Below are 21,544 nucleotides of genomic sequence, written 5' to 3'. Positions count from 1 at the left end.
CGGCACTGCATATTATTTATCCAGTCTAGACAATTTCTCTGGCCCTGCGATTGTACACATTCATTCAGAGCAGCCAAAGCCTCCCTGAGCAACAAGTGGAGGTTCTCAAGCATAAATTTTAAATGTAGAAATATCAGAATCAGGTTAAATCATCTTCCCTGAGTCAAAAAAATCACCCACAGACTAAGCATATTGTGAGGTAGTATCATACATGGTTCTTAAAGCGTCTGTATGCTCTGTATCTACCCCCAGAGCTATCTGCTTTCCTTTAATTTCAGGTAGTCTGACTAATACTGCTGCCAGAGTATTATTCACCACCTTTGCCATGTCTTGTAAAATAAACGCTATGGACGCCCTTGATGTACTTGGCGCCATTTGAGCGTGAGTCCCTGAAGCGGGAGTCGAAGGGTCTGACACGTGGGGAGAGTTAGTCGGCATAACTACCCCCACAACAGAATCCTCTGGTGATAATGTTTTTAAAGACAAAAAATGATCTTTATTGTTTAACATGAAATCAGTACATCTGGTACACATTCTAAGATGGGGTTCCACCATGGCTTTAAAACATAATGAACACAGAGCTTCCTCTATGTCAGACATGTTAGAACAGACTAATAATGAGACTAATAAGCTTGGAAAACACTTCAAATCAAGTTAACAAGCAAATATATAAAACGTTACCGTGCCTTTAAGAGAAACAAATTTTGTCAAAATTTGAAAAACAGTGAAAAAAGGCAGTAAAACAAAATAATTTTTTACAGTACATGTAATAAGGTAACAGAGCATTGCACCCACTTGCAAATGGATGATTAACCCCTTAATGCAAAAAACAGATAAAAAAAACGACAGACGTTTTTAAAAACAGACACAACAAAACTGCCACAGCAGAGCTGTGGATTACCTTCCCTATAAACGATTTTGGCAGTCTTTTTAGCCCTTTAGAAATGTCCTGTGGTATTCATGGGACTGCTGAGGGAATCTGGATAATTCATTTTGTAATTTTAACTGCGCAAAAAAGCGCTAAATTAGGCCCCTCCCACTCATATTACAACAGTGGGAAGCTTCAGTTAACTGTTTCTATGCAAAATTTAAGCCAGCCATGTGGAAAAAACTTAGGCCCCAATAGGTTTTATCACCAAACATATGTTAAAAAACGATTAAACATGCCAGCAAACGTTTTAAAACACATTTTTACAAGAGTATGTATCTCTATTAATAAGCCTGATACCAGTCGCTTTTACTGCATTTAAGGCTATACCAACATTACAGTGTTATCACCAATGTACGTTAAAAAAACGATTAAACATGCCAGCAAACGTTTTAAAACACATTTTTATAAGAGTATGTATCTCTATTAATAAGCCTGATACCAGTCGCTATCGCTGCATTTAAGGCTTTACTTACATTACTTCGGTATCAGCAGTATTTTCTTAGTCAATTCCATTCCTAGAAAAATATTTTACTGCACATACCTTATCTGCAGGAAAGCCTGCACGCCATTCCCCCTCTGAAGTACCTCACTCCTCAGAATGTGTGAGAACAGCAAATGGATCTCAGTTACGTCTGCTAAGATCATAGAAAAACGCAGGCAGATTCTTCTTCCAAATACTGCCTGAGATAAACAGCACACTCCGGTGCCATTTAAAAATAACAAACTTTTGATTGAAGAATAAACTAAGTATAAATCACCATAGACTCTCACGACCTCCTATCTATGTTGAGGCTTGCAAGAGAATGACTGAATATGGCAGTTAGGGGAGGAGCTATATAGCAGCTTTGCTGTGGGTGGACTCTTGCAACTTCCTGTTGGGAAGGAGAATATATTCCATAAGTAATGGATGATCCGTGGACTGGATACACTTAACAAGAGAAACCTAGGTTACACTGCAGGTTTCTGAAGGAAAGTTGCTGCACATATGCAAACAGGTCGGCACTGGAATGTAGTGACAGAGGCAGGGAATAACCTCAACACTATGCTTAAAAATGTATTTGGTGTTTAATATCCACTTTAAAGGGACAGTCTACTCCAGAATGTTTATGTTTAAAAAGATAGATAATCCCTTTATTACCCCTTCCCTAGTTTTGCACAGCCAAAATTGTTATATTAATATACTTTTTACCTCTGTGATTACCTTGTAGCTAAGCCTCTGCTGACTGTCCCTTTATTGATTTTTTAGCCAATCAGTGCTGACTCATAAGTAACTCCACAGGAGAGAACACAATGTTATCTATATGGCACACATGAACTAGCGCTGTCTAGCTGTAAAAACCTGTCAAAATGTAGAAATAAGAGGCGGCCTTCAAGGGCTTAGGAATTAGCATATAAGCCTACCTAGGTTTATATTTCAACAAAGGATACCAAGAGAACAAAGCAAATTTGATGATAAAAGTAAATTGGAAAGTTGTTTGAAATTGCATGCCCTATCTGAATCATGAAAATTTAATTTTGACTTGGTATCCTCTGTTGAAAGGCATAACTATGTTAACACTGGAGCAGCAATGCAATACTGGGAGCCAGCTGAACACGTGGTGAGCCAATGGTAAGAGGCATGTGTGCATAGCCACCAATCAGCAGCTAGGTCCTAGTAGTGCATTGCTGCCCTAAGCCTACCTAGGTATGCTTTTAAACAAAGGACACAGAGAATGAAGTGAATTTGATAATAGAAGTAAATTGATACATCTCTTTAAACTGAAAGCTCTATCTGAATCATGAAATTTGAATTTAGACTTTCACAGCCCTTTAAACCTATCTAATGCAGAGCATTGTAGCAAGAGAGACAACAGTGTACCTGGTAAAATAAGTTGTGGCATCTGCCTCAGAGTCCTGTGGCCGTAGGGCATCGTACACGTACTTCAGATCCTGCAAGTCAGACAGCTCTGGAATGCCACAGGACAACATCTAAAGGAGACAAAAATATGGTGCCCATGCATAAAGTCTTCTTAAATGTCATTGCTTTGTTTGGCTTCAAGCCAAGGAAGTGTTTATTCTGTTATGAAAGGAAAGCCAATTACAGCCAATTCTGACATAAAAGGACACTAAAGTCAAAGTTTGATTCCCCATAACATTTTTAAACCTGAGTATTAAAAAAAAAAGTCCGCCTACATGCTACACAGTGATTGCTTGGTCATAGATCATTTATATCTGTCACAAAACAAATCTTGCAAAGAAAATTGAAAAGGGACATGTAACCTAACATTTTTCTTTCATGATTACAAAAGAGCGTGGAATTTTAAACAACTTTCTAATTTACTTCAATTATCACATTTGCTTTCTTCTCTTGGTATCCTTTGTTAAATGAGCAACAGTGTACTACTAAGAGCTAGCTGGACATAATGGTGATCCAATGACAAGAGGCATATATGTGCAGCCACCAATCAGCTTGCTCCCAGTAGTGCACTGCTGTTCCTGAGTCTACCAAGGTTTACTCTTTAACAATAGATACTAAGAGAACAAAGCAAATCAGATAATAGAAGTAAATTGGAAAGTTGTTAAAAAGTACCTATTCTATCTGAATCATGAAAGTTCAAGTTTCACTTTACTGTCTCTAACGGATTGTAAACCACTTATTTTGTATAAAGATTAGTTACTTATGTATATTATGCATACATAAAAATAACATTAACATTCCTTTAATATCACCTTTATTTATTAATGTGCCTACTGAGCCTTTTACAATGAAACAAAGGGGATGAAAGACAACTAACAAAAGCAAATAGATTATATTCCTGGGCCTAATTAATTATCAGGACAACTAAATACACAGGGCAGAAGTACTCATCAAGCACTGCAGTCAGCTGCCTAGGGGTTCCTTTTATTAGAGGGGCACTGGATGATAAAGTCATAAAACGGCTTAATCTAATTAATCAGAGATGCACTGTATGTATTATAGCCACTTCTTAGCAACAGCTATGCTGATATGCTGATATTAAAAGCACATACAGCTTGGAATGACTCTGGCACCAATTGGCTGAAGCAGCATGGGGCATAGACACACCTTTAACAATAATAATAAGTAGTATTTATATAGCGCCTTTCTCCCAGTGGGACTCAAATCGCTTTTTCAGCGCTTGCTCTCGGAATTAACCAAATCGGCAGCTGAATAGTAATAGTTGTTATTATTACCCAATTTAATGGTAGTCATTTTATCGACCTCGGAAGGATGAAGGGCTGAGTCAGCCCTGCCGGGATTTGAACCTGTGACCTTGGATCTTTTAAACAGGCTTTTTACCAACTAAGCTACCTCACCAGCATATGGCACAAGTATTCTTAAATTCGGTGTCATTTTTCTTCCCGTCATTCTAAATGCCCTTTTCTGTGAACTAACCAAGCTTTCCACTTAAAGGATTACGCTTTCTTAGATTGCTGCCTCCATTAATACAGTATTAATTTAATCTTCATTACCACCCTGATCTAATAATAAACTAATATTTAGTCAGTTTCCCCAGCATTGTTTTAATAAAATTATCTTTAATAGCTGATCTCAGAGACCATTACACTCCTACATATTATGTGAAAACAACTAAATGTGTCCAGGGCTCCATAATGATTAAATCCCACATAAAAACTGAAATGAAATTAACAGATCTCCCTGGCACAGTCTCCTGCCTTGTTCCACTTCTCCCTTTATTCCAGTTCTCACCAATCCAAGCAGGTTCAGGAAAAGGTGCGTGTGCTTGCGGATAAGATTGTAGGCCTGGCAGCATAGATCCACAAAGTCATGGAACCGGCTAGATGTCTTGTCTCCTCCATTGATGACATAGGCCATGTCAGAAGTGAAAACAAAGGGTGCACGGTCTCTGCAGAAGGAGAGGGCAAAAAAGGCATCAGTATGAAAGCAAATGGTGGAAAAGAAAATATTTTATCAAAGATGGTTTCTGAACTTTGACAACAAACTGCTCTTCTTGAAATGCAAAGTGTGAATTTGTTGTAATATTCAGCTTGTAAAATGATTGGCCAATTCATTTTTATAATGCAACCATCACATTTTTAATAAAGCTCGTAAAAAAACAAAGGTCATTTTAATAGGGTGAATTTTAAAATCATGAATGAACCGATTCATAGTAAAGATTTTTTTAACAATAACAAACACGCCATCATTTTAAATAAATAAGCAATAGAAAGAAAAATAAAACAAGACTTAAACAGTAAAAAACATAATTTATGTAAGAACTTACCTGATAAATTCATTTCTTTCATATTAACAAGAGTCCATGAGCTAGTGACGTATGGGATATACATTCCTACCAGGAGGGGCAAAGTTTCCCAAACCTTAAAATGCCTATAAATACACCCCTCACCACACCCACAAATCAGTTTAACGAATAGCCAAGAAGTGGGGTGATAAGAAAAAAAGTGCGAAGCATATAAAATAAGGAATTGGAATAATTGTGCTTTATACAAAAAAATCATAACCACCACAAAAAAGGGTGGGCCTCATGGACTCTTGTTAATATGAAAGAAATGAATTTATCAGGTAAGTTCTTACATAAATTATGTTTTCTTTCATGTAATTAACAAGAGTCCATGAGCTAGTGACGTATGGGATAATGACTACCCAAGATGTGGATCTTTCCACACAAGAGTCACTAGAGAGGGAGGGATAAAATAAAGACAGCCAATTCCTGCTGAAAATAATCCACACCCAAAATAAAGTTTAACAAAAAACATAAGCAGAAGATTCAAACTGAAACCGCTGCCTGAAGAACTTTTCTACCAAAAACTGCTTCAGAAGAAGAAAATACATCAAAATGGTAGAATTTAGTAAAAGTATGCAAAGAGGACCAAGTTGCTGCTTTGCAGATCTGGTCAACCGAAGCTTCATTCCTAAACGCCCAGGAAGTAGATACTGACCTAGTAGAATGAGCTGTAATTCTCTGAGGCGGAATTTTACCCGACTCAACATAGGCAAGATGAATTAAAGATTTCAACCAAGATGCCAAAGAAATGGCAGAAGCTTTCTGGCCTTTCCTAGAACCGGAAAAGATAACAAATAGACTAGAAGTCTTACAGAAAGATTTCGTAGCTTCAACATAATATTTCAAAGCTCTAACAACATCCAAAGAATGCAACGATTTCTCCTTAGAATTCTTAGGATTAGGACATAATGAAGGAACCACAATTTCTCTACTAATGTTGTTGGAATTCACAACTTTAGGTAAAAATTCAAAAGAAGTTCGCAACACCGCCTTATCCTGATGAAGAATCAGAAAAGGAGACTTACAAGAAAGAGCAGATAATTCAGAAACTCTTCTGGCAGAAGAGATGGCCAAAAGGAACAAAACTTTCCAAGAAAGTAATTTAATATCCAATGAATGCATAGGTTCAAATGGAGGAGCTTGAAGAGCCCCCAGAACCAAATTCAAACTCCAAGGAGGAGAAATTGACTTAATGACAGGCTTTATACAAACCAAAGCTTGTACAAAACAATGAATATCAGGAAGAATAGCAATCTTTCTGTGAAAAAGAACAGAAAGAGCAGAGATTTGACCTTTCAAGGAACTTGCGGACAAACCCTTATCTAAACCATCCTGAAGAAATTGTAATATTCTCGGTATTCTAAAAGAATGCCAAGAAAAATGATGAGAAAGACACCAAGAAATATAAGTCTTCTAGACTCTATAATATATCTCTCTGGATACAGATTTACGAGCCTGTAACATAGTATTAATCACAGAGTCAGAGAAACCTCTTTGACCAAGAATCAAGCGTTCAATCTCCATACCTTTAAATTTAAGGATTTCAGATCCTGATGGAAAAAAGGACCTTGAGACAAAAGGTCTGGTCTTAACGGAAGAGTCCACGGTTGGCAAGAGGCCATCCGGACAAGATCCGCATACCAAAACCTGTGAGGCCATGCCGGAGCTACCAGCAGAACAAACGAGCATTCCTTCAGAATCTTGGAGATTACTCTTGGAAGAAGAACTAGAGGCGGAAAGATATAGGCAGGATGATACTTCCAAGGAAGTGAAAATGCATCCACTGCCTCCGCCTGAGGATCCCGGGATCTGGACAGATACCTGGGAAGTTTCTTGTTTAGATGAGAAGCCATCAGATCTATTTCTGGAAGTTCCCACATTTGAACAATCTGAAGAAATACCTCTGGGTGAAGAGACCATTCGCCCGGATGCAACGTTTGGCGACTGAGATAATCCGCTTTCCAATTGTCCATACCTGGGATATAAACCGCAGAGATTAGACAGGAGCTGGATTCCGCCCAAACCAAAATTTGAGATACTTCTTTCATAGCCAGAGGACTGTGAGTCCCTCCTTGATGATTGATGTATGCCACAGTTGTGACATTGTCTTATCTGAAAACAATGAACAACTCTCTCTTCAGAAGAGGCCAAGACTGAAGAGCTCTGAAAATTGCACGGAGTTCCAAAATATTGATCGGAAATCTCACCTCCTGAGATTCCCAAACCCCTTGTGCCGTCAGATACCCCCACACAGCTCCCCAACCTGTAAGACTTGTATCTGTTGAGATTATAGTCCAGGTCGGAAGAACAAAGAAGCCCCCTGAACTAAACGATGGTGATCTGTCCACCATGTCAGAGAGTGTCGTAAAATCGGTTTAAAGATATTAATTGAGATATCTTTGAGTAATCCCTGCACCATTGGTTCAGCATACAGAGCTGAAGAGGTCGCATGTGAAAACGAGCAAAGGAGATCGCATCTGATGCGGCAGTCCTAAGACCCAACATTTCCATGCATAAGGCTACCAAAGGGAATGATTGTGACTGAAGGTTTTGACAAGCTGATATCAATGTTAAACTTCTCTTGTCTGACAAGGACAGAGTCATAGACACTGAATTTATCTAGAAACCTAAAAAGGTTACCCTTGTCTGAGGAATCAATGAACTGATTGGTAAATTGATCCTCCAACCATGAACTTGAAGAAACAACACAAGTCGATTCGTATGAGATTCTTCGAAAATGAGAAGACTGAGCAAGTACCAAGATATCGTCCAAATAAGGAAATACCAAAACCCTATTCTCTGATTACAGAAAGAAGGGCACCGAGAACCTTTGAAAAAAATTCTTGGAACTGAGGCTAGGCCAAACAGTAGAGCCACAAAACTGGTAATGCTTGTCTAAAAAGAGAATCTCAGACACTAAAAGTGATCTGGATGAATCGGAATATGCAGATACACATCCTGTAAATCTATTGTAGACATATAATGCCCTTGCTAAAGAAAAGGCAGGATAGTCCTACAGTAACCATCTTGAATGTTGGTATCCTAACATAACGATTCAATAATGATAGATCCAGAACTGGTCTGAAGGAATTGACCTTCTTTGGTACAATGAAGAGATAAAATAAAACCCCAGCCCCTGTTCCAGAACTGGAACTGGCATAAATACTCCAGCCAACTCTAGATCTGAAACACATTTCAGAAATGCTGAGCCTTGCTGTGTCAACTGGGACACGGGAAAGAAAAGAATCTCTTAGCAGGAGGCCTTAACTTGAAGCCAATTCTGTACCTTTCTGAAACAATGTTTCTGAAACCAGAGATTAAGAACGGAATTGATCCAAATTTCTTTGAAGAAAACGTAATCTGCCCCATACCAGCTGAGCTGGAATAAGGGCCGCACCTTCATAGGTACTTAGGAGCTGACTATAGGTTTATATAAGGCTTGGATATATTCCAAACTGGAAATAGTTTCCAAACTGATACCGCTCCTGAGGATGAAGGATCAGGCTTTTGTTCCTTGTTGTGAGGAAAGGAACGAAATGATTATTTACCCTGGAAAGAAAGGGAAAGCAAAGTTGACTTAGAAGACATGTCAGCATTCCAAGTTTAATCCATAAAGCTTTTCTAGCTAAAATAGCTAGAGACATATACCTGACATCAACTCTAATGATATCAAAAGATGGTATCACCAATAAAATTATTAGCATGTTATAGAATAATAATAATGCTATAAAATTATGATCTGTTACTTGTTGCGCTAAAGCTTCTAACCAAAAAGTTGAAGCTGCAGCAACATCCGCTAAAAATATAGCAGGTCTAAGAAGATTACCTGAACATAAGTAAGCTTTTCTTAGAAAAGATTCAATTTTCCTATCTAAAGGATCCTTAAATGAAGTACTATCTGCCATAGGAATAGTAGTACATTAGCAGGAGTAGAGACAGCCCCATAACCTTAGGGATTTTTGTCCCAAAAAACTCTAATCTGTCAGATGGCACAGGATATAATTTGCTTAAACGTCTAGAAGGAGTAAATAAATTACCCAAATTATTCCATTCCCTGGAAATTACTTCAGAAATAGCATCAGGGAGATAAAACACTTCTGGAATAACTACAGGAGATTTAAAAAACCTTATTTAAACGTTTACATTTAGTATCAAGAGGACCAGAATCCTCTATTTCTAATGCAAATAACACTTCTTTAAGTAAAGAACGAATAAATTCCATCTTGAACAAATACAAAGATTTATCAGCATCAACCTCTGAGACAGAAACCTCTGAACCAGAAGAACCATTATCAGTATCAGAATGATGATGTTCATTTAAAAATTCATCTGAAAAAAAGAGAAGTTTTAAAAGACTTTTATGTATACTAGAAGGAGAAATAACAGACATAGCCTTCTTAATGGATTTAAAAAATAAAATCTCTTATGTTATCAGGAACACTCTGAAAATTAGATGTTGACGGACAGCAACATGTAATGTAACAGTACTAAAGGAAATTTTATCTGCATTAATAAGTTTGACATGACATGCAATACAAATAACAGCTGGAGAAACAGATACCAAAAGTTTATAGCAGACTTAGCTTGGTAGCTCCAGCACTGTGCAGTGATTTTCCTGTAGTATCTTCTGACTCAGTTGCAACGTGGAACATCTTGCAATATGTAAAAGAAAAAAACAACATATAAAGCAAAATTGATCAAATTCCTTAAATGACAGTTTCAGGAATGGGAAAAAAATGCCAGTGAACAAGCTTCTAGCAACCAGAAGCAATAAATAATGAGACTTAAATAATGTGGAGACAAAAAATGACGCCCATATTTTTTAGCGCCAAAAAAGACGCCCACATTATTTGGCGCCTAAATGCTTTTGGCGCCAAAAATGACGCCACATCCGGAACGCCGACATCTTTGACGCAAAATAACGTCAAAAAATGACGCAACTTCCGGCGACACGTATGACGCCGGAAACGGAAAATAATTTTTGCGCCAAAAAAGTCCGCGCCAAGAATGACGCAATAAAATGAAGCATTTTCAGCCCCCGCGAGCCTAACAGCCCACAGGGAAAAAAGTCAAATTTTTGAGGTAAGAAAAAATATGATAATTCAATGCATAATCCCAAATATGAAACTGACTGTCTGGAAATAAGGAAAGTTGAACATTCTGAGTCAAGGCAAATAAATGTTTGAATACATATATTTAGAACTTTATAAATAAAGTGCCCAACCATAGCTTAGAGTGTCACAGAAAATAAGACTTACTTACCCCAGGACACTCATCTACATGTTTGTAGAAAGCCAAACCAGTACTGAAACGAGAATCAGTAGAGGAAATGGTAAATATAAGAGTATATCGTCGATCTGAAAAGGGAGGTAAGAGATGAATCTCTACGACCGATAACAGAGAACCTTATGAAATAGACCCCGTAGAAGGAGATCACTGCATTCAATAGGCAATACTCTCTTCACATCCCTCTGACATTCACTGCACGCTGAGAGGAAAACCGGGCTCCAACTTGCTGCGGAGCGCATATCAACGTAGAATCTAGCACAAACTTACTTCACCACCTCCCTTGGAGGCAAAGTTTGTAAAACTGATTTGTGGGTGTGGTGAGGGGTGTATTTATAGGCATTTTAAGGTTTGGGAAACTTTGCCCCTCCTGGTAGGAATGTATATCCCATACGTCACTAGCTCATGGACTCTTGTTAATTACATGAAAGAAATTGATATTTTAAGATCAGTCATCACATTTCCATAAGCTCAGAAACTGACTCGCCTACATACAAGAAGTTTAAAAAAAAAAAATAAGGATACAACGTCGTGATACAGGAATTGATGTGTACAAAGAGATAAGCGCTCCACCAGGAACGAACACCAGCTCAGTAGCTTGTTCCATACGAATTACCATCTAGGAGCAGCCTCTTTTAGCAGGATCAGACTGATATGCTACAGGATATTTTTTTCTCTGTGAAAGGCATAGTGTCCTAAAAGAGACTGCACCCTGAGTGGCACTGGCCTTATGAACAAGCAAGGAAGTTTTTCTAGCTATTGTTCAGTCTCAGTTGAGTGAGTCTGACTATTTTCTTTATTGTACACAAATTACTCTTGGGTCTCCCTAAGAGTAAAAGGGGAAACCAGATGAGGACTCCTTGCACACATTCACTAGAGGGATGCAACTGCACCTCACGGACGAGGCCAAGAGAGGCCAAAAAATACATCTGGGGGTCTATTGTTTTCTATTGTTCAAAAGAGAATTGCCTGGTATTTTGGGGCTAGACAGTGATTGGGCATGTTCAGACTGATATGCTAAAGGCATTGTGTGCTAAAAGAGATTTTACCATGAGTGGCACTCGCTTATGAACAAGCAAGGAAGTGTTTCCAGCTTTTGTTCTGTCTCAGCTGAGTGTGTCTCTCTATTTTCTTTGTTGTAGAGGAATTGATGCTTCAAGTTCTTACCTCTTTATATTTCCAAACATCTGTGCATGACCCAGGAATCTACCAAAGTCAATGTGAAACATGTGTCCACTGGTCTTCAGCATGATATTGTCATTGTGCCGATCGCAGATCCCCAGTACATACGTTGCTACACAGCACCCGGCACATGAATAGATGAAATTCTCAACTGCCTGTGGAATAAGTCAGAGCAATGAATAAGGATAGTACTAATATGACCTCAAGTTCAGCATATTAAGTAATCTATACACAACAGATCAGATGATTTAAGGTGTTCAGTTTGCTGTCCAGGATTGTCCCAAAACCAATTAATTTGGAGGGGATAACTAACACTAAAGGGCTATTGTACTTAATGAAATAAATAAATAAATAAAATATATATATATATATATCAATGTAAATATTTGCATAGGAAATTAATACATCTAGGCAAGTATCCCCTCTTGCTTTTCCCGGGGATACTTGCCTAGATGCATTAATTTCCTATGCAAATATTTACATTGATTTAATTTTGAGACATGGAGGATTTTAATTTCAGTTTTTTATCTCCCCCCATAATTTTAATGAATTTATATATATATATATATATATATATATATATATATATATATATATATATATATATATATAAACAGAATGCAAGTGCTCAATAACAACCAGTCATCGTAGCACGGTACAATATGTAGTACAATATCCACAGTAAGCAACTGCACTCACTGGATTTATCCCACTTGAAATGTATTTATTTTATTTAGTGATATTTCGGGGCAATCACCCCTTCCTAAGACAACTAAATTATCTCAAATTGTGTGTTACAATATCAAAATAAATTAATAAGATGTAAATTGAAAAGTGTCTTAAAATTGCAAGCTCTTTCTGAATCATGAAAGTTTAATTTTGGCGTTCACCTACCTGTAATATAAGTATCAGAGATAAAGAAAAAAAGTCACATTTTGTGGTTCCCACCTTGTCATACTCATCCTCTGTTGGGTTGTGTTTTTGTAGCCAATCAGCTAGTGGTCTGTCCTTGAAGGAACCAGTCACTCCGTGCTCCACCTGGATCTTTCGCAAAGTCTCGGCTGTAGGGATCATCTCTACCATTCCTGCAAAACACAGTTGACTCGTGTACAGACAACACAGATGAGGGGAAGAAATGTTCTCTGTATTTATCGAACTTGGTGCCTGAAACAACAAGTTTCTGCTGACTGGTAAAGGAACAAATTCAGTATGGATATATGTATTTATTTTTCTTTTATGACACAAAGATCAAGGGTTCATTTTAAAGCTAAACAGAGCACCATCATATTCTGCAGTGCTATAAAAAGAAACATAAATAACACCCATGTGAATCAGATGTAGGATAATGTAGATATAGTAATATCCAGAGGTGTACAATATCCCAGAAAAATTATACAGACAAAGGATACCAGTAAACTTTTATGGACTGAGGAAGGTGGGAGAGTAGGGGCAGTTAAACAACTATTAAATACAGTAGAACCGCATGATCAACACATGGATAATAAAAAGACAATGCAACACTTTCAAATGAGTAGTAGACTTTTTCTGAGATTTCAAATTTAATTCAATTTCCCTGCCCCTTGTATCATGTGACAGCCATTAGCAAATCTCAACACACATATACATATATATTGTACATGTTCTAGTAGCTGGTGCCCCTGAAAGAGTACATATTAAAACACTGTGCACATTTTTGTAATGGAAGTAAATTAGATTTTTATTTAAATTGCACAATCTGAATTAATAAGGTTTAATTTTAATTTTAGTGCGGAACAGAGGGCAGAAGTATACAGATATGCAAAAATACTGAGAAATACTAGATGCCTGTTGACTGAGGCAAATAACCAAACATTGCCTTTGTTGATATTGAAATATCCCAGAATTATTGGTTTGGAATGACATGGAACATACCATATAAAATTATTGATGGATTACTGTAAGAATATTAAAGCAACATGGAAGTTTGAAAAACGTGAAAAATTTAACTTTCATGATTCTGACAGGGGAACAATTAAAACAACTATATCTGGTTTATTTGTATTTTCAAATGAATTTATTTATCTTTGTATTCTGATTGCTAATTGAGCTAGATCAGTGGTTTTCAAAGTGTGATGATGGCCTCCCCAGGGTGGGTGGGGGGGCACTAGAGTGAAAAAGGGGAGGCGCGGGAGCAGTGACACTTCACACTATCCAAAGGAAACCACAAGCAGCAGTTGACTATGGAAAAAATATAATTTATGCTTACCTGATAAATTCATTTCTCCTGTAGTGTAGTCAGTCCACGGGTCATCCATTACTTATGGGATTATAACTCCTCCCTAACAGGAAGTGCAAGAGGATCACCCAAGCAGAGCTGCTATATAGCTCCTCCCCTCTACGTCATATCCAGTCATTCGACCGAAACCATACGAGAAAGGAGAAACTATAGGGTGCAGTGGTGACTGGAGTTTAATTAAAATTTAGACCTGCCGTAAAAACAGGGCGGGCCGTGGACTGACTACACTACAGGAGAAATGAATTTATCAGGTAAGCATAAATTATATTTTCTCCTGTTAAGTGTAGTCAGTCCACGGGTCATCCATTACTTATGGGATACCAATACCAAAGCTAAAAGTACACGGATGACGGGAGGGACAGGCAGGATCTTTACACGGAAGGAACCACTGCCTGTAGAACCTCTCCCCCAAAAACAGCCTCCGAAGAAGCAAAAGTGTCAAATTTGTAAAATTTTTAAAAAGTGTGAAGTGAAGACCAAGTTGCAGCCTTGCAAATCTGTTCAACAGAGGCCTCATTCTTAAAGGCCCAAGTGGAAGCCACAGCTCTAGTAGAATGAGCTGTAATCCTTTCAGGAGGCTGCTGTCCAGCAGTCTCATAGGCTAAACGTATTATGCTACGAAGCCAAAAAGAGAGAGAGGTAGCCGAAGCTTTTTGACCTCTCCTCTGTCCAGAATAAACGACAAACAGGGAAGAAGTTTGACGAAAATCTTTAGTTGCCTGCAAATAAAATTTCAGGGCAGGGACGACGTCCAGATTGTGCAAAAGTCGTTCCTTCTTTGAAGAAGGGTTAGGGCACAATGATGGAACAACAATCTCTTGATTGATATTCTTGTTAGTGACTACCTTAGGTAAGAACCCAGGTTTAGTACGCAGAACTACCTTGTCTGAATGAAAAATCAGATAAGGAGAATCACAATGTAAGGCCGATAACTCAGAGACTCTTCGAGCCAAGGAAATAGCCATTAAAAACAGAACTTTCCAAGATAACAGCTTGATATCGATGGAATGAAGGGGTTCAAACGGAACACCTTGCAGAACGTTAAGAACTAAGTTTAAGCTCCACGGCGGAGCAACAGTCTTAAACACAGGCTTAATCCTAGCCAAAGCCTGACAAAAAGCCTGAACGTCTGGAACTTCTGCCAGACGTTTGTGTAAAAGGATAGACAGAGCTGAAATCTGTCCCTTTAACGAACTAGCAGATAAACCCTTTTCTAAACCCTCTTGTAGAAAAGACAATATGCTAGGAATCCTAACCTTACTCCATGATTCGCACCAATATAAGTATTTACGCCATATTTTATGGTAAATTTTCCTGGTAACAGGTTTCCTAGCCTGTATTAAGGTATCAATCACTGACTCCGAGAATCCACGCTTTGATAGAATCAAGCGTTCAATCTCCATGCAGTCAGCCTCAGAGAAATTAGATTTGGATGTTTGAAAGGACCCTGAATCAGAAGGTCCTGTCTCAGAGGCAGAGACCATGGTGGACAGGACGACATGTCCACTAGATCTGCATACCAGGTCCTGCGTGGCCACGCAGGCGCTATTAGAATCACAGATGCTCTCTCCTGTTTGATCCTGGCAATCAATCGAGGAAGCATCGGGAAAGGTGGAAACACATAAGCCATGTTGAAGACCCAAGGTGCTGTCAGAGCATCTATCAGCACCGCTCCCGGGTCCCTGGACCTGGATCCGTAACAAGGAAGCTTGGCGTTCTGGTGAGACGCCATGAGATACAGATCTGGTTTGCCCCAATGATGAAGCAGTTGGGCAAACACCTCCGGATGAAGTTCCCACTCCCCCGGATGAAAGGTCTGGCGACTTAGAAAATCCGCCTCCCAGTTCTCCACGCCTGGGATGTGGATCGCTGACAGGTGGCAAGAGTGAGACTCTGCCCAGCGAATTATCTTTGAGACTTCCATCATCGCTAGGGAACTCCTTGTTCCTCCTTGATGGTTGATGTAAGCCACAGTCGTGATGTTGTCCGACTGAAACCTGATGAACCTCAGAGTTGCTAACTGAGGCCAAGCCAGAAGAGCATTGAAAATTTCTCTTAATTCCAGAATGTTTATTGGAAGGAGTCTCTCCTCCTGAGTCCATGATCCCTGAGCCTTCAGGGAATTCCAGACTGCGCCCCAACCTAGAAGGCTGGCGTCTGTTGTTACAATCGTCCAATCTGGCCTGCGGAAGGGCATCCCCTTGGACAGATGTGGCAGAGAAAGCCACCATAGAAGAGAATCTCTGGTCTCTTGATCCAGATTTAGCAGAGGGGACAAATCTGAGTAATCCCCATTCCACTGACTTAGCATGCACAATTGCAGCGGTCTGAGATGCAGGCGCGCAAATGGTACTATGTCCATTGCCGCTACCATTAAGCCGATTACCTCCATGCACTGAGCCACTGACGGGTGTTGAATGGAATGAAGGACACGGCATGCATTTTGAAGCTTTGTTAACCTGTCCTCCGTCAGGTAAATTTTCATTTCTACAGAATCTATAAGAGTCCCTAGAAAGGGAACTCTTGTGAGTGGCAATAGAGAACTCTTTTCTACGTTCACCTTCCACCCATGCGACCTTAGAAATGCCAGAACTAACTCTGTATGAGACTTGGCAGTTTGGAAACTTGACGCTTGTATCAGAATGTCGTCTAGGTACGGAGCTACCGCTATGCCTCGCGGTCTTAGTACCGCCAGAAGAGAGCCCAGAACCTTTGTAAAGATTCTTGGAGCCGTAGCTAACCCGAAGGGAAGAGCTACAAACTGGTAATGCCTGTTTAGGAAGGCAAATCTTAGATACCGGTAATGATCCTTGTGAATCGGTATGTGAAGGTAGGCATCCTTTAAATCCACTGTGGTCATGTACTGACCCTCTTGGATCATGGGTAAGATGGTTCGAATAGTTTCCATTTTGAACGATGGAACTCTTAGGAATTTGTTTAGGATCTTTAAGTCCAAGATTGGTCTGAAGGTTCCCTCTTTTTTGGGAACCACAAACAGATTTGAATAGAATCCTTGCCCGTGTTCCGACCGCGGAACTGGGTGGATCACTCCCATTAGTAAGAGGTCTTGTACACAGCGTAGAAACGCCTCTTTCTTTATCTGGTTTGCTGATAACCTTGAAAGATGAAATCTCCCTTGTGGAGGAGAAGCTTTGAAGTCCAGAAGATATCCCTGAGATATGATTTCCAACGCCCAGGGATCCTGGACATCTCTTGCCCAAGCCTGGGCAAAGAGAGAAAGTCTGCCCCCCACTATATCCGTTTCCGGATCGGGGGCCCTCACTTCATGCTGTCTTAGGGGCAGCAGCAGGTTTTCTGGCCTGCTTGCCCTTGTTCCAGGACTGGTTAGGTTTCCAGCCCTGTCTGTAGCGAGCAACAGTTCCTTCCTGTCTTGGAGCGGAGGAAGTTGATGCTGCTCCTGCCTTGAAATTACGAAAGGCACGAAAATTAGACTGTTTAGCCTTTGGTTTGGCCCTGTCTTGAGGCAGGGCATGGCCCTTACCTCCAGTAATGTCAGCGATAATTTATTTCAAGCCGGGCCCGAATAATGTCTGCCCTTTGAAAGGAATATTAAGCAATTTAGATTTAGAAGTCACATCAGCTGACCAGGATTTAAGCCACAGCGCTCTGCGCGCTTGAATGGCGAATCCGGAGTTCTTAGCCGTAAGTTTGGTTAAGTGTACTACGGCATCAGAAATAAATGAATTAGCTAGCTTAAGGGCTTTAAGCTTGTTCATAATCTCATCCAATGGAGCTGTGCTAAGGGTCTCTTCCAGAGACTCAAACCAGAATGCCGCCGCAGCAGTGACAGGCGCGATGCATGCAAGGGGTTGTAATATAAAACCTTGCTGAACAAACATTTTCTTAAGGTAACCCTCTAACTTTTTATCCATTGGATCTGAAAAAGCACAGCTATCCTCCACCGGGATAGTGGTGCGCTTAGCCAGAGTAGAAACTGCTCCCTCCACCTTAGGGACCGTCTGTCATAGGTCCCGTGTGGTGGCGTCTATTGGAAACATTTTTCTAAATATAGGAGGGGGTGAAAAGGGCACACCGGGTCTATCCCACTCCTTGTTAACAATTTCTGTAAGCCTTTTAGGTATAGGAAAAACGTCAGTACACGCCGGTACCGCAAAATATTTATCCAGCCTACATACTTTCTCTGGAATTGTAACCGTGTTACAATCATTCAGAGCCGCTAATACCTCCCCTAGTAATACACGGAGGTTCTCAAGCTTAAATTTAAAATTTGAAATCTCTGAATCCAGTTTACTTGGATCAGATCCGTCACCCACAGAATGAAGCTCTCCGTCCTCATGTTCTGCAAATTGTGACGCAGTATCAGACATGGCTCTACTATTATCAGCGCACTCTGTTCTTACCCCAGAGTGATCGCGTTTACCTCTTAATTCTGGCAATTTAGATAGTACTTCATTCATAACATTAGCCATGTCTTGCAAAGTGATTTGTATGGGCCGCCCTGATGTACTTGGCGCCACAATATCATGCACCTCCTGAGCGGGAGGCGAAGGTACTGACACGTGAGGAGAGTTAGTCGGCATAACTTTCCCCTCGTTGTCTGGTGATATTTTTTTAACATATAAAGTTTGACTTTTATTCAAAGTAACATCTATACATTGAGTGCACAAATTTCTATTGGGCTCCACATTGGCCTTTAAACATAGTGAACAAACAGATTCATCTGTGTCAGACATGTTTAAACAGACTAGCAATAACACTAGCAAGCTTGGAAAAAAACTTTTAAATAAATTTACAAGCTATATAAAAAACGCTACTGCGCCTTTAAGAAACATAAAAATGTGACACAGTTGAATTAACAATGAACCAAATATGTTAAAACAACCAAATTTTAACAGAAAATGTATAAAGTTAGCAGAGGATTGCACCCACCAGCAAAAACATAATTTATGCTTACCTGATAAATTTATTTCTCTTGTAGTGTATCCAGTCCACGGATCATCCATTACTTATGGGATATTAACTCCTCCCCAACAGGAAGTGCAAGAGGATTCACCCAGCAGAGCTGCTATATAGCTCCTCCCCTAACTGCCATTACCAGTCATTCGACCGAAAACATGCAGAGAAAGGAAAACCATAGGGTGCAGTGGTGACTGTAGTTTAATGGAAAAATTACCTGCCTTAAAGTGACAGGGCGGGCCGTGGACTGGATACACTACAAGAGAAATAAATTTATCAGGTAAGCATAAATTATGTTTTCTCTTGTTAAGTGTATCCAGTCCACGGATCATCCATTACTTATGGGATACCAATACCAAAGCTAAAGTACACGGATGACGGGAGGGACAGGCAGGCTCTTTATACGGAAGGAACCACTGCCTGAAGAACCTTTCTCCCAAAAACAGCCTCCGAAGAAGCAAAAGTGTCAAATTTGTAAAATTTGGAAAAAGTATAAAGAGAAGACCAAGTTGCAGCCTTGCAAATCTGTTCAACAGAAGCCTCATTCTTAAAGGCCCAAGTGGAAGCCACAGCTCTAGTAGAATGTGCTGTAATTCTTTCAGGAGACTGCTGTCCAGCAGTCTCATAGGCTAACCGTATTATGCTACGAAGCCAAAAGGAGAGAGAGGTAGCCGAAGCTTTTGGACCTCTCCTCTGACCAGAATAAACGACAAACAGGGAAGACGTTTGTCGAAAATCCTTAGTTGCCTGTAGATAAAATTTCAGGGCACGGACTACATCTAGATTGTGTAGCAGACGTTCCTTTTTCGAAGAAGGATTAGGACACAAAGATGGAACCACAATCTCTTGATTGATATTCCTGTTAGTGACCACCTTAGGTAGGAACCCAGGTTTAGTACGCAGAACTACCTTGTCTGAATGAAAAATCAGATAAGGAGAATCACAATGTAAGGCAGATAACTCAGAGACTCTTCGAGCCGAGGAAATCGCCATTAAAAACAGAACTTTCCAAGATAACAACTTGATATCAATGGAATGAAGGGGTTCAAACGGAACCCCCTGTTAAAAATTAAGAACTAAGTTCAAACTCCATGGTGGAGCAACAGTTTTAAACACAGGCTTGATCCTAGCTAAAGCCTGACAAAAAGCTTGAACGTCCGGAACTTCTGACAGACGTTTGTGTAAAAGAATGGACAGAGCTGAAATCTGTCCCTTTAAGGAACTAGCGGATAAACCCTTTTCTAAACCTTCTTGTAGAAAAGACAATATCCTCGGAATCCTAACCTTACTCCATGAGTAACTCTTGGATTCGCACCAATATAAGTATTTGCGCCATATCTTATGGTAAATCTTTCTGGTAACAGGCTTCCTAGCCTGTATTAAGGTATCAATAACTGACTCAGAAAAACCACGTTTTGATAAAATCAAGCGTTCAATTTCCAAGCAGTCAGCTTCAGAGAAATTAGATTTTGATGTTTGAAGGGACCCTGGATCAGAAGGTCCTGTTTCAGAGGTAGCGACCAAGGTGGACAGGATGACATGTCCACTAGATCTGCATACCAAGTCCTGCGTGGCCATGCAGGCGCTATTAGAATTACTGATGCTCTCTCCTGTTTGATTCTGGCAATCAATCGAGGAAGCATCGGGAAGGGTGGAAACACATAAGCCATCCCGAAGGTCCAAGGTGCTGTCAAAGCATCTATCAGAACCGCTCCCGGATCCCTGGATCTGGACCCGTAACGAGGAAGCTTGGCGTTCTGTCGAGACGCCATGAGATCTATCTCTGGTTTGCCCCAACGTCGAAGTATTTGGGCAAAGACCTCCGGATGAAGTTCCCACTCCCCCGGATGAAAAGTCTGACGACTTAAGAAATCCGCCTCCCAGTTCTCCACTCCCGGGATGTGGATTGCTGACAGGTGGCAAGAGTGAGACTCTGCCCAGCGAATTATCTTTGATACTTCCATCATTGCTAGGGAGCTTCTTGTCCCTCCCTGATGGTTGATGTAAGCTACAGTCGTGATGTTGTCCGACTGAAACCTGATGAACCCCCGAGTTGTTAACTGGGGCCAAGCCAGAAGGGCATTGAGAACTGCTCTCAATTCCAGAATGTTTATTGGTAGGAGACTCTCCTCCTGATTCCATTGTCCCTGAGCCTTCAGAGAATTCCAGACAGCGCCCCAACCTAGTAGGCTGGCGTCTGTTGTTACAATTGTCCAGTCCGGCCTGCTGAATGGCATCCCCCTGGACAGATGTGGCCGAGAAAGCCACCATAGAAGAGAATTTCTGGTCTCTTGATCCAGATTCAGAGTAGGGGACAAGTCTGAGTAATCCCCATTCCACTGACTTAGCATGCACAATTGCAGCGGTCTGAGATGTAGGCGTGCAAAGGGTACTATGTCCATTGCTGCTACCATTAAGCCGATCACCTCCATGCATTGAGCTACTGACGGGTGTTGAATGGAATGAAGGACACGGCATGCATTTTGAAGCTTTGTTAACCTGTCTTCTGTCAGGTAAATCTTCATTTCTACAGAATCTATAAGAGTCCCCAAGAAGGGAACTCTTGTGAGTGGAAAGAGAGAACTCTTCTTTTCGTTCACCTTCCATCCATGCGACCTTAGAAATGCCAGTACTAACTCTGTATGAGACTTGGCAGTTTGAAAGCTT

General features: G+C 40.2%; 1 protein-coding gene and 1 long non-coding RNA gene across 2 annotated transcripts in view; one reads left to right on the top strand and one right to left on the bottom strand.

Moving 5' to 3' along the window:
- The window catches only part of LOC128653428 (uncharacterized), a 62,823-nt gene extending 49,125 nt beyond the window's left edge, over window positions 1–13,698 (top strand). Inside the window, exon 3 of the long non-coding RNA XR_008401353.1 lies at window positions 12,652–13,698. This is a non-coding gene — a long non-coding RNA (uncharacterized LOC128653428). The remainder of the gene's footprint in view (window positions 1–12,651) is intronic.
- Window positions 1–21,544, bottom strand: part of PIK3C2B (phosphatidylinositol-4-phosphate 3-kinase catalytic subunit type 2 beta) — a 315,182-nt gene that overhangs the window by 52,887 nt on the left and 240,751 nt on the right. The window contains exons 23-26 of the mRNA XM_053706696.1: window positions 12,613–12,749; window positions 11,650–11,819; window positions 4,641–4,797; window positions 2,790–2,899 (exon numbers count right to left, since the gene is read on the bottom strand). Coding sequence (XP_053562671.1) covers window positions 2,790–2,899; window positions 4,641–4,797; window positions 11,650–11,819; window positions 12,613–12,749 — 574 coding nt within the window. The remainder of the gene's footprint in view (window positions 1–2,789; window positions 2,900–4,640; window positions 4,798–11,649; window positions 11,820–12,612; window positions 12,750–21,544) is intronic.

The sequence above is a fragment of the Bombina bombina genome, chromosome 3, assembly GCF_027579735.1.
Source record: "Bombina bombina isolate aBomBom1 chromosome 3, aBomBom1.pri, whole genome shotgun sequence".
Taxonomy (NCBI): Eukaryota; Metazoa; Chordata; class Amphibia; order Anura; family Bombinatoridae; genus Bombina; species Bombina bombina.
The sequence above is the reverse complement of the archived record's forward strand: the minus strand, read 5'-3'. Positions and strand labels throughout refer to the sequence as shown.